We start from the raw sequence: 17,339 nt of genomic DNA on the forward strand, positions 1-17,339 counted from the left end.
TGTGCTCAACAAGCAGGAAAGTCATGTGGGGAGTATTGTATACTGTAACAGTGGCCACTTAATATTCTGTCCATTAATTTAAATAGATCAAAAATTTGGTAGGGTCTGTAGTGTAAGGGTCTGACACATACAGGATTAATATGGGACTGAGTACAGTACCGCCCACACAGTGATGTAAGAAGGCACATGGCCCAGACCCAGGTGTCAGTGTAGTGTTGAGCAGAGACCGGAAAAGACCTAAGCATAGGGCTAGGCTGTACCCTTTACTGTACATATGTGAATAGTTCTATTTGTTGGTAAAGACTCATAGATAACCTACTAAAGATTACAAAAACTTAAGAGACAGTGTTCTGTAACCAACAGTCTCCCAACAGGCTTTACTGCAAGCTTTCAGTTTTCCAGTTAGGTACTGTATCCAGGTGGTCCAGTAGTGTCAACGACGGAATAATCTGGCCCATTTTCACATCTCTTTCTTTGTCTTTGCTTCACTTTCTTTTGTATCTACTTCTTTTTCTGTTTCTTGCCTTCTGTCTCAGGTAGCAGTAATTAGAATGTTTTCATTTTCTGTCACTAAAACACAGGTGATAATGCTTGTGGTTAAGTCTGACAAGTAATTCTGCCCTGAGGAACTCTTGCACCAATGTTCTTTGTACGAGGCTTGACTTCAGCTAGTGGAGAGATTTCCCCCGGATTCTTATTGACTTCAATTTTGCTAGGAATCCTTGATGGCCAGGCTCAGTCAAATGCTGCCTTGATGTCAAGGATGGTCACTCTTATCTCATCTCTGGAATTCAACTGTTTCGTCCATGTTTGAACCAAACCTGTGATGAGGCTTGAAACCGAGCGGTCCCAGAGGAGCCCAACTATGTATCAGTGAGTACGTTATTAATGAATAAGTGCCGCTTGATAGCACTGTTGATGACATCTTCCATAAGTTTGCTGATGATTGAGAGTAGACTGATAGGGCAGTGATTGGCCAGGTTGGAGATGTCGGCAGGATACACCTGGGCAAATTTCCATATTGTCGGTAGACGCCTATGTTGTAGCTGTATTGAAACAACTTGTCTATGGGCATGGCTCGTTTTTGAGCACAAGTCTTCAGCCAGGATATTGTTGGGGCCCATAGCCTTTGCAGTCCAGTACACACTCAGCCATTATTTTGAAATCACATGATGTAAATCAATTGAATAAAGACTGACATCTGTGATGCTAGGAACTTCTGGATAAGGCCTAGATGGACCATCCACTTGGCACTTCTGGTTAAAGATGGTTGCAAATGCTTCAACCTTGTCTTTTGCTCTGATCTGTGAGCATTCAGGATGGGATGTTCATAGAGTCCACCGATTATGATATTTAATTGTGCACCAACATTCATGACTGGATAGGGCATGACTGCAGAGCTTTCATCTTATCCACTGGTTGTGAAATCACTTAGCTCTGCCTGTTGCATGCTACTTCTGCTGTATGGCATGCATGTAGTCTTGTGCTATAGCTTCAACAGGGTTGGCAGGGTTGGCATCTCATTTTTAGATATGCTTGATGTTGCTTCACTCCTATGCTTCTCGTTGAATCAGGATTGTTTCCCTGGCTTGATGATAATGGTAGAGTGAAGAATGTGGTCATGAGATTACAGGTTGCTGTGGAGCACAATCCTCTTGTTGCTGATGACCCACAGCACCTCAGGGGTGCCCAGGTTTGAGCTGCTATATCCATTCTGAATCTATCCCATTTAGCACTGTGTTATTGCCACAGAACACAGTGGAGGTCATCTTCAGGGACTTTGTCTCCATATGAACAATGGCCACATAAGGATGTCGTCCTGCCCTGCCAATATTTTACCTGTGGCAGAGAGAGGCCTGCGCTATATGGGAAACCCAGCATGGGCTGGTTTCAGGCATAACGGTGGGGGGAACCTCCTTTGCGGGTCCCCTGAGCCAATCAGAGGCACCAACCTAAGGTCATCTGCCCCTTGAACTTTCCTGCCAGTCTCTTGAACCCCACCCCCTCTCTCCCCTCACCGAGATCCCTGACCCTGGACTTAACTGGGCTCCTTGGCAGGCTGGGATTAACAGCCATTCCAGCAGTGGCCACTGCTCATGGCTGATGCTCCTGGGACTATAGAGCTGCCAGCCACCTGATTGGCCGGCAGGTCTCTAAGAAAGGAATTCCAATCAAGAAAGATGCAGAAGTCAGAGTCTTGCCTTAAAGCAATTCATGCTGCTCCCAGAATTAAATTGTTGAGGAGCAATCTTCGGGACCGTGGGTGGGGTCCTCCTGACTTTTTAGCCAAGGGTGCGATCACGGTGCCCTGTAAAACTCAGCCCTCAGTATTTGTACCAAACCTTTAATGATCTAACCAGTGGACCTTAACTGGACCTCCAGGTCCAAATATAAGCAGCAGAAGAAGAACATAATTTTTATTCCACTGTAACTCCTGCCAACACAAGCTGGCCGTGCAAGATGGTTGCCGCTATCTGCCTGAGCATGCACACTTGTCAGCGCATGCGCAGAATCCAATGACTTCCTTTGCAGAAATCCACCCTCAAACGGTAACAGCTTCTTTTTGGTAGTTTTCAAACTTATAGTAATGCATCTTATTTCATTGCCCATGTATCCCCAAAATGATTTATACCACAAAAAAAACACAATGAGGTGGACCATCCCTCTGAACTAATTAAATGTCTGGTCTGAAACTTCAAGCAATTCCACACCTCCTGAGCCCCGTGTCAAGCGGGCACTTGGGGCATAGCCATTCCCCTCTCTCTGTCTTTCGTGTTTTCTCTCTCTCTTCCCAGCCATTCCTTTTGATATTTCATCTTTTAATAAATTTCTAAAACGACACCAATGCGATTTGTCACTTTACTTGGTGGTTGGGGGTGAGGATGGGTGGACATAGTGGGTCCCCTTTTGCCACTTGCTCTTCCCAGCCCTGCCTGTGAGGATTGGGGTGAGCTGTGAATGAAGGGGATTGTTAAAAGTGTTAACTTGATGCTGCCGGCACTGCAATATTTGGAATTCCAGGGCCAGTGGTGACCGTGCATATGCCCTGCTTCACATTGCGCCCCCAGGGGGTGGTAGTGGTATTGTGGTATTGTCACTGGGTTAGTAACCTAGAAACCCAGGGTGATTCTCTGGTCGCCCGGGTTTGAATCCCAGCTTGGCAGATGGTGGAATTTGAATTCAATCAATAAAAATCTAGAATTAAAAGTCGAATGATGACAATGAAACCATTGTTGATTGCTGTAAACACCCACCTGGTTCACTAATGTCCTTTAAGGAAGGAAATCTGCCATCTTTACCTGGTCTGGTCTACATGTGACTCCAGGCCCACAGCAATGTAGTTGACTCTTAATGCCTTCTGAGATGGCCTAGCAAGCCACTCAGTTGCATCAAACTGCTAGGAAGTCTATAAGGAATGAAACCAGATGGTCCACTCGGCATCGACTTAGGCACTGAAAATGACAATGGAAAACTCAGCCCTGTTGACCCTGCAAAGTCCTCCTTACTAACGTCTGCGGGCTTGTGCCAAAATTGGGAGAGCTGTCTCACAGACTGGTCAAGCCTGACATAGTCATGCTCACGGAATCATACCTTACAGATAATGCCCCAGACACCACCATCGTCATCCCTGGATATGTCCTGTCCCACTGGCAGGATAGACCCCGCAGAGGTGGCGGCACCGTGGTATACAGTTGGGAAGGAGTTGCCCTGGGAGTCCTCTACATCGACTCCAAAACCCATGGCATCTCATAACATCAGGCCAAACATGGGCAACGAAACCTCCTGCTAATTACCATGTACCGCCCTCCCTCAGCTGATGAATCAGTACTCCTCCACGTTGAACACCACTTGGAGCAAGCACTGAGCGTGGCAAGGGCACAGAATGTACTCTGGATGGGGGACTTGAATGTCTATCACCAACAGTGGCTCGGTAGCACCACTATTGACCAAGCTGGCCAAGTCCTAAAGGACATAACTGCTAGACTGAGTCTGCGGCAGGTGGTGAGAGAACCAACAAGAGGGAAAAACATACTTGACCTCATTCTCACCAACCTGCCTGCTGCAGATGCATCTGTCCATGACAGTGTTGATAGGAGTGACCACCACATTGAGGATACCTCCATTGTGTTGTGTGGCACTACCACCGTGCTAAACATGATAGATTTTGAACAGAGCTAGCAACTCAAGACTGGGCCATTATAAGACCATAAGACATAGGAGCAGATGTAGGCCATTTGGCTCATCAAGTCTGCTCCGCCATTCAATGACATCATGGCTGATCTGATAATCCTCAACTCCACTTTCCTGCTTCTTCCCCCATAACCCTTGATTCCCTTAATAATTAAAAATCTGCCTTTCTCAACCTTGAACATACTTAACAACCCAGCCTCTACAGCCTTCTGTGGTAAAGAGTTCCATAGATTCACTAGCCTCTGAGAGAGGAAATTCTTCCTCATCTCAAGTACGGCGCTCCCTTACTCTGAGATTATGCCCTCTGGTCCTAGACTCTCCCACAAAAGGAAACAACCTCTCAGCATCTACCCTGTCTAGCCTCCTAAGAATCTTATATGTTTCAATAAGGTCACCTCTCATTCTTCTAAACTCTAATGAGTGCAGACCCAACCTACTCAATCTCTCCTCCTAAGAAAATCCCTCCATACCTGGGATCAACCTAGTGAATCTTCTCTGGACTGCTCCAATGCCAGTATATTTTTCTTTAGATAAGGGGACCAAAACTGTTCACAGTATTCTAGGTGTGGCCTAACTAGTACCTTGTATAGTTTAGCAAGACTTCCCTATTTTTATACTCCATTCCCTTTGAAATAAAGGCCAACATTCCATTTGCCATCCCTATTACCTGCTGAACTTGTATGTTACCTTTTTGGGATTCGTGCACAAGGACTACCAAAACCCCTCTGTGCTTTAGCTCTCTGCTGTCTTTCTCCATGTAAATAATATTCAGCTCTTCTATGCTTCCTGCCAAAATGCATAACCTTACATTTTCCCACATTACATTCCATCTTTCAAGTTTTTCCCACTCACTTAACCTGTCTATATCCCTCTGTAGACTTTTTGTGTCATCCTCACCACTTGCCTTCCCACCTATTTTTGTGTCATCTGCAAACTTGGCGATAGTACATTCACTTCCCTCATCTAAGTAATTAATAAATATTGTAAATAATTGTGGCTCCAGCACTAATCCCTGAGGCACTCCACTAGTTACAGGTTGCCATCCTGAAAATGCCCCGCTTATCCCAACTCTCCGTCTTATATTAGTTAGCCAACCCTCTACCCATGCTAATACACTACCCCCAATGCCATGGGCTCTTATCTTATTAAGTAGCCTTATGTGCAGTATCTCATCGAACACCTTTTGGAAATCCAAAAATATCACATCTACTGGTCCCCCTTTATCTGTCCTGCTTATTACTTCCTCAAAGAATTCTAATAAACTTGTCAGGCATGATTTCCCCTTCATGAAGCCATGCTGACTCTGCTTGATTATATTATGTATTTCTAAATGCTCTGCTATTACCTACTTAAAATAGATTCTAACATTTTCCCAATGATGAATGTTAAGCTAACTGGCCTATAGTTACCTATTTGTTGTCTCCCTCCCTTTTTGAATACGGGCGTTACATTGGCAGTTTTCCAATCTTCTGGAACTTTTCCAGAATCTAAGGATTTTTGGAAGATTACGACCAGAGCATCCACCATCTCTGTCACTACTTCCTTTAATATCCTAGGATGCAACCATTAGGTCTAGGGGACTTATCGGCCTTTAGCTCCATTAGTTTCCCAAGTACTTTTTCTCTAGTGATAGCTATTGTATTTATTTCCTCCCCCATCTTTTGCCCCTTTTTTGGAATGCTATTAGTGTCTTCTACCATGAAGACTGATGCAAAGTATTTATTCAATTCCTCTGCCATTTCCTGGTTCCCCATTATTATTTCCCCAGTCTCATTCTGTAAAGGGCCTATGTTCACTTCGGCCTCTCTCTTCCTTTTTATATATCTAAAGAAGCTCTTACTGTCCGTCATCCATGAGACACTGTGGGCCATCAGCAGCAACAGAATTGTACTCAACGACATTCTGTAACCTCATAGCCTGACATATCTCCCACTCTACCATTACCACCAAGCCAGGGGATCAACCCTGGCTCAATGAAGAGAGCAAGAGGGCATGCCAGGAACAGCACCAGGCATACGTAAAGATGAGGTGTCAACCTGGTGAAGCTACAGCTCAGAACTATTTGTATGCCAAACAGTATTAGCAGCAAGTGATAGAGCTAAACGATCCCACAACCGAGGGAAGAGTTTTCCCCCCATCAGCAGGGGAAGTGCAGGAGCGGGCCCGTGCAGGCGTGCCTCCGATTGACGCCCCTGATCGGGGGCGTGCCGCCATTTTACATGGGCAAGCCAATTAAGGCCCCCCCCATTGTGACGTTCTCCAGGAAGTGCTATACACTCCCTGTGCGGGCGGGTGGAGGTGGATTCCCTCAGCTGGGAGTGTGCTCTTTCGTGCATGCGTGCAAAAGAGCGCTGCCTCAGGGGGATCAGTGCCAAATTCTAAAATGGTCAATGCACAAAATTAAAATTTCCCAGACATGTCCATCACTTTCATTGAAACTTCTATTAAATTTTTAAAAACCTTCATGAAACCTCATCCCGCCTGTGGATGAGGTTTCATGCTTTTTCTGAAGCCCGTCAGGGCTCCCGGCCTGCCTGCCAACCCTAAGGTTGGTGAGGCAGGTCCATTAACTAGTTCAATTACTTTTTAAATGGCCTCAATTGGCCATTGACAGGTTGGCGGGTGCACAGCTGATTTGGCTGCAACCCTGCCGACCTGAAAATTGAAATGACAAGGGATAATGTTGGGAGTTCCACCCAGCGTCATCCCGCATCATTTTACGTGTCAGCGAGCGCCCCCCTTCCCCTCCCCTGCTCACTGACCTCAATATCCTGGCCCAAGAGATCAAATTTCATATAATATCAAAATACTGCAGATGCTGGAAATCTGAAATAAAAACAGAAAATGCTGGAAAAACTCAGCTGGTCTGACAGCATCTGTGGAGAGAGAAACAGAGGTAACATTTCGAGTCTGTATAACCCTTCTTCAGAGCTAAAGAGAAGTAGAAATGTGATGAAATTTATACTGTTTAAGGGGGGTGAAGCGGGCGTTACATTGGCAGTTTTCCAATCTGCTGGGACTTTTCCAGAATCTAAGGATTTTTGGAAGATTACGACCAGACCATCCACCATCTTTCTTTAATATCCTAGGATGCAACCATTAGGTCTAGGGGACTTATCGGCCTTTAGCTCCATTACTTTAGAAGGCCAGCGATAGATGGGGGCTGAGGAGAGATTGACAAAGGTGTAATGGACAAAAAGACAAAGGGAGTGTTAATGGTAGTGGTAAGGGCTAGAGAAGGTGCTGATAGTGGCATTAAGGTAAGAAGGCAGGATGTGTTAATGATAGAACAAGGGTGAGCACTCGGTGAAAGAACAAGATGGAACAAATAACAAATGGCCCTTTTGGGGGTGGGGTGGGGGTAGGGTGCTGTGGTTGGGGGAAAAGGATAGAAAAAGGGATAAAATGGGGGATAAAAAAGGGAATAAAACAATGAATAAATTAATAAAGATAAAAATAAGTAGATAAAAAATAAATACATTTTTAAAAAGGGTTTAAAAAGGGGGTGAAGATAGAGGAGAGTGTTTTTGGTCTGAGGTTGTTGAACTCGATGTTAAGTCCGGAAGGCTGTAAAGTGCCTAACTGGAAGATAGGGTGCTGTTAGATAAGGTGCTGTTCCTCCAGTTTGCATTAGGCTTCACTGGAAGCAAGCCAAGGACGGACATGTGGGCATGAGACCAGGGTGGTGTGTCGAAGTGGCAAGTGACAGGAAGGCCTGGGTCATGCTTGCGGACAGACTGAAGGTGTTCCACAAAGCGATCACCCAGTCTGCGTTTGGTCTCCCCAGTGTAGAGGAGACCACATTGGGAGCAGCGAATGCACTAGACCAAATTGAAGGAGGTGCAAGTGAAGCACTGCTTCACCTGAAAGGAGTGTTTGAGCCCTTGGACAGTGAGGAGGGAGGAGGTAAAGGGGCAGGTGTTGCACCTTCTGCGATTGCATGGGAAGGTGCAGTGGGAAGGAGATGAAGTGTTGGGGGTGATGGTGAAATGGACTAGGGTGTCCCAGAGAGAATGGTCCCTACAGAACGCTGATGGGGGGGTGAGAGGAAGTTATGTTTGGTGGTGGCATCATGCTGGAGTTGACGGAAATGGCGGAGGATGATCCTTTGAATATGGAGGCTGGTGGGGTGAAAAGTGAGGACAAGGGGGACCATATCATAGTTCTGGGAGGGTGGGGAAGGTGTGAGGGCAGAGGCGCGGGAGATGGGTCAGACACGGCTGAGGGCCCTGTCAACCTACAGTGGGTGGGAAACCTCAGTTAAGGAAGAAGGAAGACATGTCAGAAGCGCTGTTTTGGAAAGTAGCGTCATTGGAACAGATGTGACCGAGGCGAAGGAACTGGGAGAATGGGATGGAGCCCTGACAGGAAACAGGGTGTGAGGAGTTGTAGCCGAGGTAGCTGTGGGAAGTCGGTGGGCTTGTAATGAATGGTGGACAGTCTATCACCAGAAATGGAGACTGAGAGGTCAAGGAAGGGAAGGGAAGTATCGGAGGTGGACCATGTGAAAGTGATAGAGAGGTGGAAATTGGAAGCAAAATTGATTCATTTCTCCAGGCCCAGACAAGAGCATAAAGCGACATCAATATAGTCATCGATGTAGCAAAAAATGAGTTGTTGGAGGGCGCCTAAGTAGGACTGGAGCAAAGAATGTTCCACATACCATATAACAAGACAGGCATAACTGGGGCCCATAGCCACACCTTTACTTTGGAGAAAGTGAGACAAGTTTAAGGAGAAATTGTTCAGTGAGAGAACAAGTTCAGTCAAGCGGAGGAGAGTGGTGGTGGAAGAGGATTGTTTAGGTCTCTGTTCAAGGAAGAAGCGAAGAGCCCTCAGACCATCCTGGTGGGGGATAGAGGTGTAGAGGGATTGGATGTGCATGGTGAAGAGGAGGCGGTTTAGGCCAGGGAACTGGAAATTGTTGATGTGACATAGGGCATCAGAGGAATCACGAATGTAGTTGGGAAGAGACTGGACAAGGGGAGAGAGAACGGAGTCAAGATAGGAAGAAATGAGTTCCATGGGGCAGGAACAGGCTAACACAATGGGTCTACCAGGACAGTCCTGTTTGTGGATTTTGGGAAGGAGGTAGAAGCGGGCTGTCTGGGTTTGGGAGACTATGAGGTTGGAACCTGTGGAAGGAAGATCTCCAGAGGAGATGAGATCAGTGACAGTCCTGGAAACAATGCCTTGATGTTCAGTGGTGGGGCTATGGTCCAGGGGGAGGTGGGAAGAAGTGACTGAGAGTTGATGCTCAGCCTCTGCGAGGTAGAGGTCAGTGCACCAGACAGCAACAGCAGCACCCTTGTCAGCAGGTTTGATAACAAAGTTGGGGTTGGACCTAAAAGAACGGAGTGCAGCAAGTTCAGAGGGAGACAGGTTAGAATGGATGAGAGGAGCAGACGAATTGAGATGGTCGATGTCACACCGACTGTTCTCAGTTAAAAGATCAAGAGCATGTAAGAGGTCAGAGGGAGGGATCCAGGTGGAGGGAGAATACTGGAGGCAGGTGAAAGGATCCGTTGAATGGAGGGGGGGTGGGGGCAGATTCCTGCCCAAAGAAGTGAGCACGGAGACAAAGGTGACAGAAGAAGAGCGCAGCATCGTGCCGAGCCCGGAATTCATTGAGGTGAGGGCGTAAGGATATGAAACTGAGTTCTTTGCTGAGCACTGAACGTTCAGCATCAGAAAGGGGAAGATCGGAGGGTATGGTGAATACACAGCAAGGGCTGGGATTATAAGAAGGGATGGGGTCAGAGGGACGGGAAGGGGTGCAGGGTCCTGGATGGGCGTTGGTATCAATATGTTGTTAGAGCTTGTGCTCCTTAACACCTGAGAGGAAGAGAAAAAATTTCTCGTTAAGGCATAGATGAGACGAAAAATAAAATGAAACTATGGACAAAGACAGCTTTGAGATATGGTGAGTCAGTGCTGCTGGAGGGAGAGGTTGAGTGTGTTCATATGGCGGCGCATGGCACTGAGTGTGTATCTCAGGATGGAGCGAGAACAGCAGTCCGAGGAATGTTGTGCGACTTGTAGATACCTGTAATCCTGGCTAGGTTCGAAACATGAGGGATGAAATTTCAGTTGGAACCCACGTGAGGTGAGTCGGGGATGGAGACAGTCGCTGAGAAAGGAAATATGGCTGTGAAAGTGAGCTTTGGTAAACACCTTGTCAAACACCAGGAGGGAAATGGAAAGCAATGAAGGTGAAAAGGCAAAAGAGACAAATGGAAATCCTGTCAGGAAGAAGAGCAGTACCTCTTCAAATCTAATCAAATCTAAGCTCTGTAGTGCTGTCATATCCATTTGGGAATGGTGGTGGACAATTAAACAACTCAGTGGAGGAGGAGGCTCCACAAATATCCCCCATCCTCAGTGATGGGGGGCCCAGCACATCAGTGCAAAAGATAAGGCTGAAGCATTTGCTACAATCTTCAACCAGAATTGTTGAGTGGATTATCCATCTTGGCTTTCTCCGGAGGTCCCCAGCATCACCTTGTCTTCAGCCAATTCAATTCACTCCATGTGATATGAAGAAATGGCAGAAAGCACTGGATACTGCTATGGGCCTTGACAATATCTGGCAATAGTGCTAAAGACTTGTGCTCCAGAACCTACCATGCCCCTAGCCAAGCCGATCCAATATAGCTACAACACTGGCATTTACTCAGCAATATGGTAAATTTCCCACATGTGTCCTGTACACAAAGCAGGAGTTCCTCAGGTTAGTGTCCTAGGCCCAACCATCTTCAGCTGCTTCATCAATGACCTTCCTTCCATCATAAGGGGCTGTTTGCTGATGATTGCACAATGCTCAGCACCATTCACAACTCCTCAGATACTGAAGCAGCCCATGTCTGAATGCAGCAAGACCTGACAATATCCAGGCTGGGGCTGACAAGTGGCAAGTAACATTCACGCCACACAAGTGCCAGGCAATGACCATCTTCAACAAGTGAGAATCAAACCATCATCCCTTGACATACAGTGGCTATATCATCGCTGAATCTCCCACTATCAACATCCTGGAGGGTTACCATTGACCAGAAACTGAATTGGACTAGTCATATAAATACTTGGCTACAAGAGCAGATCAGAGGCTAGGAATCCTGCGGTGAGTAACTCACCTCCTGACTCCCCAAAGCCTGCCCACCATCTACAAGGCACAAGTCAGGAGTGTGATGGAATACTCTTCATTTGCCTGGATGAGTGCAGCTCCAACAACACTCAAGAAGCTCGGCAGCATTCAGGACAAAGCAGTCCACTTGACTGTCACCCCTTCCACGAATATTCATTCCCTCCACCACTGACGCACAGTGGCAGTAGTGTGTACCATCTATAAGATGCACTGCAGGAACTCACCAACGCTCATTTGAGAGCACCTTCCAAACCCACTACCATGTAGAAGGACAAGGATAGTAGATGCATGAGAATATCAAATCTGGAAGTTCCCCTCCAAGCCACTCACCATCCTGACTTGAAAATATATCACCATTCCTTCACTGTTGCTGGGTCAAAATCCTGAAACGCCCTCTCTAACACAGTGGATGTAACTATACCACATGGTTTGCAGCAGTTGAAGAAGGCGGATCACCATCACTTTTTCAAGTGTAATTAGGGCTGAGCAACAAATGCTGGCCTAGCCAATGGTGCCCACATCCGCTGAACGAATAAAAAAAATATAATGATGGCAGCCGTACATACAGCTGCGCATGCGCAGCATTGGCAGCAAATGTAGCCTTTTTGCTTTTTTGGGACTAGAGACTTTGGTCTGCTGCAAGCCCATCTGAGGCCCCTGTACTGCTTACTGTTCAATGTGGTGGAATATAGTTTGGACTTCCTGATGCTTACTTTGGATTGGCTAACTTCATCCCTTTTTTGAACAAAGCTTCTGAAACAGGCTAAGACAGTCATGCAAAACTTAAATTTGGTCACATTATTGTGAAATAATGCCATTTTTAATTTTAATGCAGACCATATTTTGAACATCGGATATTTCAGTTACTGAGGAATAATTTTTTTTCAAAAAGAATTTGAGTCATCAATAAACAATGATCACAAAACATTTACGTCTGACTTTCCAATTGTGAAATGTTTAAATGCAGAATCCCACTGTAAATAATTTCTTATAAATATTAGACATTTGAATTGTTCAAGAAAATCATGTTTGCGGGCAAGAATTCATACCTTTTGGTAGTATTCAGATTACACAGAAAAGCAAACTTCTGTAATATTTAAATGGATTTGCAATTGGTCTTAACTCATAAATCTTGTTCCTAGCATTTCTTGAAATCAACAACTCTGACAATTAACTGTTGTTAGTAAATTGCCCAACTGCTTATGGCCATTTGGCAAATATATTTTTTTCATGTATAAGATGATCACAGGGTTATGAAAGACTTTAGAAACTCGATTGGCAAAGCTCCTAGTAGCCAGAGGCTGGAACTACATTGTTAATATTGACATAATGTTGACATAGGAAAATTGAAAGGGAAAAGTTGACAAGTAAACATTGACTTGGGTTTAGGTGGATGGCAAACACTGTAAGGGCTTTGATTACCTCTGTGAATTTGGTCCAGAAGAGCAGGAGATTGGGGTAGCTGCAAAATGTGGTGAGAGGTTTACCTTTTGACCATAGCTCTGCCAGTAAACCTGTTATGGTCAAGTGAAATTTTCGGTGTTCATATGGTATAAGTTGGTCCTTCCTCATTCAGGTTCAGACTTTTGTCTTGTAGTTCAATCTCAGTGATTTTGTCTGTTGTTCCCATAAGATTGGGTGACCCAGGACCTGATCTCAGGATCTTCAAAGGTAACTTCTGAAATGGAAAAATGGCCTGTTTGGAAAATGAATCTCTAACTCAAAAATTAAGAAGAATTGAATGACCAGATTTGTAACTAACTGTTATCTTGGGAATTGTAATAAATGTTGATAATTAATTTGAATTTATCGAGGTAAGGCTTTACTGAATGCATGTTTTTAAAAATTCTTTAGTCAGCCCTTTCCTCCTGGAGACCGTGTGACTTTTAATGGGAAGGAATGTGTTTGCCAGAAGTGCTCTCAGACTCTGAACACCAATCCTAAACATGCATCACCTCGAAGTAAGTATATTTAGTTACCTCTAAACATTCATAGTTACGACTTAATGTTATTCAACACGGGCCAGTTTAAGTCCAGTTACTTATTTTTCATTGGTAACTTATCTTCATTTTGGAGGATTTAAGGTATATCTGTGGAGAGAATATTTTAAATATAAATAAAACACAAATAGGTGTGGCCTATGCTTTGGCAAATTTCATATTTATTTTCCTTATTCTTTCATGGGATGTGAGCATCGCTGGCATTTGTTATCCATCCCCAATAGCCCTTGAACTGAGTTTTTTGCAAGGCCATTTCAGAAGGCAGTTACAAGTCAACCACATTGCTATGGATCTGGAGTCACATGTAGGCCACACCAGTTATGAATGGCAGATTTCCTTCCCCAAAGGATATTAGTGAACCAGATGGATTTTTAAAACAATTGATAATGGCTCCATGGTCATCATTACTGAAACTAGTTTTCAATCCTAGATTTATATTAATTGAATTTAAATTCCACTAATTGCCATGGTGGCATTTGAACCCGTGCCCTCAGAGTGTTAGCCTGGGCCTCTGGATTGTCAGTCCAGTGACATTACCACTACACTGCTGTCTCTCCTGATATATAATAATACAAGTAGTAGGATTGTGTTCAGCAGATAGGTCAGCTATATGATTGCAGTATATTGAAATTGCTGCAAAATACCTTAATGGAACCACTTGTATCTCTGATGAATGCAGATGCTACATGACTGTAGTCATCTTGACATACTGGAGTCTGATAGGCATTTGAATTAACATTATATTTATAATTCTGCCAACCTGCATGCTGCTTTTGATATGAGAAAATCACAGAATCTTTTAGTGAATGCTGGGAGAGATACAGTAAGAGCCAGTGCAAATTAAATGACAAGTAATTGTCATTGGATAGGGATGGATGATCCCAAAGTTATAGAAATAGTAACCACTAGCAAACTGAGATTGAAATGGCAGTGAAAATAAACCCCGCTCTGTTTTACATGACAGGAACAATCTGTATGTAATTACAAGTCACAGGTTTTTTGTGAGAATTACTGATATTTGGTATTAACTGAATATGAAGTAGTACACATTTTTGACCAAATGGAAATTGATAACAATCCACTCCTAATTTATTTGAGATTCGACCTCCTTGATCTTGCTATTGTCTCAATAATTCAATTCTTTGCTGATTCATAATGATTATCATAATTTTTGTAAATTGTACTTATTGTGATTGATAAAATATTGAGTTGCCGAAGAAGAAAATGTTAAAAGAGTGCAAGGAAAGTGCTTTAGAAATTGGATTAGAGTAGATAGCTGTATACTAGATAATACACAATGCACTGAATCTTGTTATTTATACATTTGGGGTTAGAAATTAGGAGGGAATGCCTCAGTCTCTTTCTGTGACATCAGCAGAAACCCAGAGAAACAATAAAAATAGCCATTTACGCCATTTCTTTGAATTTTCTGTCAATCTCCATTGAAAATATTGGGTATTGGTAATATCACAAGCACACATTTTACTGACAGCAGTCAACCTGGAGAGTGAACTTTGCTCATCAATGTGGCTAGAGAGCAATCAAGGTATTTAAAAGGCCAATTAGCTGGAATTATACGGTGCATTTGAATTTTACTCATGGAGGATGGGAGCCATGAGGCTTCAGAGCCTCACCTGGTTAAAGGAGGTGGCAAGCAAGCAGGAACTCAATGCTGGCTCTCTCCAGCAACCATAAAGCGAGCCAGCATGCTGTGCCAGGGATAGTGATGCAAAGAGGACATTACCAAACAGAAAATAGCAGAAGTTGGGGTAAGGTGCCAGAATTGTGGGGATGTGTTATGAGGTTGACATTGGAGCGGTGGCACTTACTCCAAAAAAATGACTCAGGGAAAAGGAGCCAACTGGATAGAAGGCCTTCCACATGGAGAGAGACAACCTGCCATGGGCCTCATCCATCCAGGTTTCAGGGCCCCCATTGAGGAGGAGGAGCAGCTGAGAGGGAGGGAGGTCCAGACCCTGACAGTGGGACATCAACAACCTTAGAACCAATAAGAGAGCCAACTTCGGGGCAGGCACACTGGATAAGAGTGGGGAGCAGCAAGTCAACAGCCATCAGTGTGTGGAAGAGGCTGTCCCTTTTGATCCGCGATTCTTTTGATTGACCAAGTGGCTTAAATCAGGAGACATTATTACAGCTGAGGAGTCCAGTTAAGAAATTCACTTTTAAAATATTTAACATCCAAATTAACTAATTAAATAGAATAGAGATGGCTGGGCTGGCGATGTGTTGTAGCTGTTGTATGTGGGTGCTGGTGGACGCAGTTGCGATCCACGGTGACCACGTCTGCAGCAAAAGTTGGCTGCTTGAGGAACTTTGGCTCAGAGTTGATGAGCTGGAATCTGAGCTGTGGACATTGTGACACATCAGTGAGAGGGAGAGTTACCTGGACACTGGGTTTCAGCGGACAGTCACTCCTCTTAGATTAATTACATCAAATTTGGACCATGGTCAGGGACAGGAGGGTGTCACTGAGAGTGAGACAGGTACAGGGATCCAGAATTTAGCTTTGGAGGGGCCTCGGCCAATGCCCTTGTCCAATAGGTACGAGGTTCTTGCGCCCGGTGTGGACAGACTGCAGGGAAGATGAGCAAACTGACCACAGCACCGTGGTATAAAGTGTCATTCAAGTCGGGGGAGAAAAGGGAAATGTAGTAGTAATAGGGGGTAGCATAGTTAGGGGAATAGAGACTGTGCTCTGCAGCAAAGACAGAGAGTCACGAAGGCTGTGTTGCCTGCCTGATGCCAAAGTTAAGGACATCTCTTCTGGACTACAAAGGAACTTGGAGTGGGAGGGGAAGGAGCCAGTTATCGTGGTCCACATAGGTACCAACAACCTTCTGCTTAGGGACTACGAGCAGCTCAGGGCTAAATTAAAAAGCGGAACTACAAAAGTAATAATCTCCAGATTATTACCTGAGCCACATGAAAATTGGTGTAGTGTCAATAAGATTAGAGAGGTAAATGCGTGGCTGAAAGATTGGCATGGGAGAAATGGGTTCCGATTCATGGAGTACTGGCACCAGTACGGGGGAAGGGATGGGCTTCATCTGAACCATGCTGGGACCAGTGTCCTGGCGAATCGTATAACTAGGATTGTAGATAGGATGTTAAACTAATTAGTAGCGGGGAGGGTTCAATTGAAGGGAAGTTTAAAAATTCAAGAAGGGAAGAGAGAGCAGAGGTGCAGGGTAGTGAAGAGACGAACGATAATCCAAGTATGACAGAAAGGGGCCCTCAGTACTGTTGGGAAGGGAGTTTCAGCTTTTGACCCAATGGCAGTGAAGAAACAACAATATAATTGCAGTATACACTGCTGCCACTGGATGGAGTTCATGTTTAAAGTTGTACAACACCTACCATGGGTTAACCTGAGTGACCATCAGGCAAGTGATAGACCTTCTGAAGATATTCAGGTAGCTGGATCGATCCAGTGGAGTTCTTCAGTATGCCGCAGCGAGAGTTTTGAGTATCGTGATGGTCTGCTGTGCAATGCACAACTTGGTGCTACAGAGGGGGGAGCCGTTGAAGACTGAGGGTATTGTGGATTGTGATGCTCCTCATATGATGAGGATGTGGAGGAAGCAGCTGACCAGGTGATGGAGATGAAGGACTTCCTAAACCACTGGCAAGGTGCAATGGGATATGTACAGGGGATGCTCAGGAGGCACTAATACAGACATTTCTTATGACCCATATGTCTTTTAAGAGACATACCAATAAAGCCTTATCTTCCTGCTGTCTCCTCCTTCATTTTGCACTCCAACACCCACTGCCCACGTGACATTGTACATTGGCAGGGCTGAGCCACTGACCGGATGCGGTTACGTCCATTGCTTCCAGCTCACTAAGGGAGCTAGGTTGTAGATCAAATTTTAAAGGACAGCAAGAATTGGAAGGAGATGCAATAGCACTTCATTGAATGGTACAACTAATGCAAATCTTAACATCTACATATCATTTTCACCTGTGAACCCGAAGTGCAG

The 17,339-nt window shown here is 44.8% G+C and overlaps 1 protein-coding gene across 1 annotated transcript in view; it reads left to right on the top strand.

The window, feature by feature from the left end:
- Nucleotides 1-17,339, top strand: part of ablim2 (actin binding LIM protein family, member 2) — a 502,624-nt gene that overhangs the window by 241,965 nt on the left and 243,320 nt on the right. The window contains exon 4 of the mRNA XM_041204527.1: nucleotides 13,190-13,296. Within this exon, the coding sequence (XP_041060461.1) occupies nucleotides 13,190-13,296 (107 nt within the window). The remainder of the gene's footprint in view (nucleotides 1-13,189; nucleotides 13,297-17,339) is intronic.

Source organism: Carcharodon carcharias, chromosome 1, assembly GCF_017639515.1.
Source record: "Carcharodon carcharias isolate sCarCar2 chromosome 1, sCarCar2.pri, whole genome shotgun sequence".
NCBI classification, from domain to species: Eukaryota; Metazoa; Chordata; class Chondrichthyes; order Lamniformes; family Lamnidae; genus Carcharodon; species Carcharodon carcharias.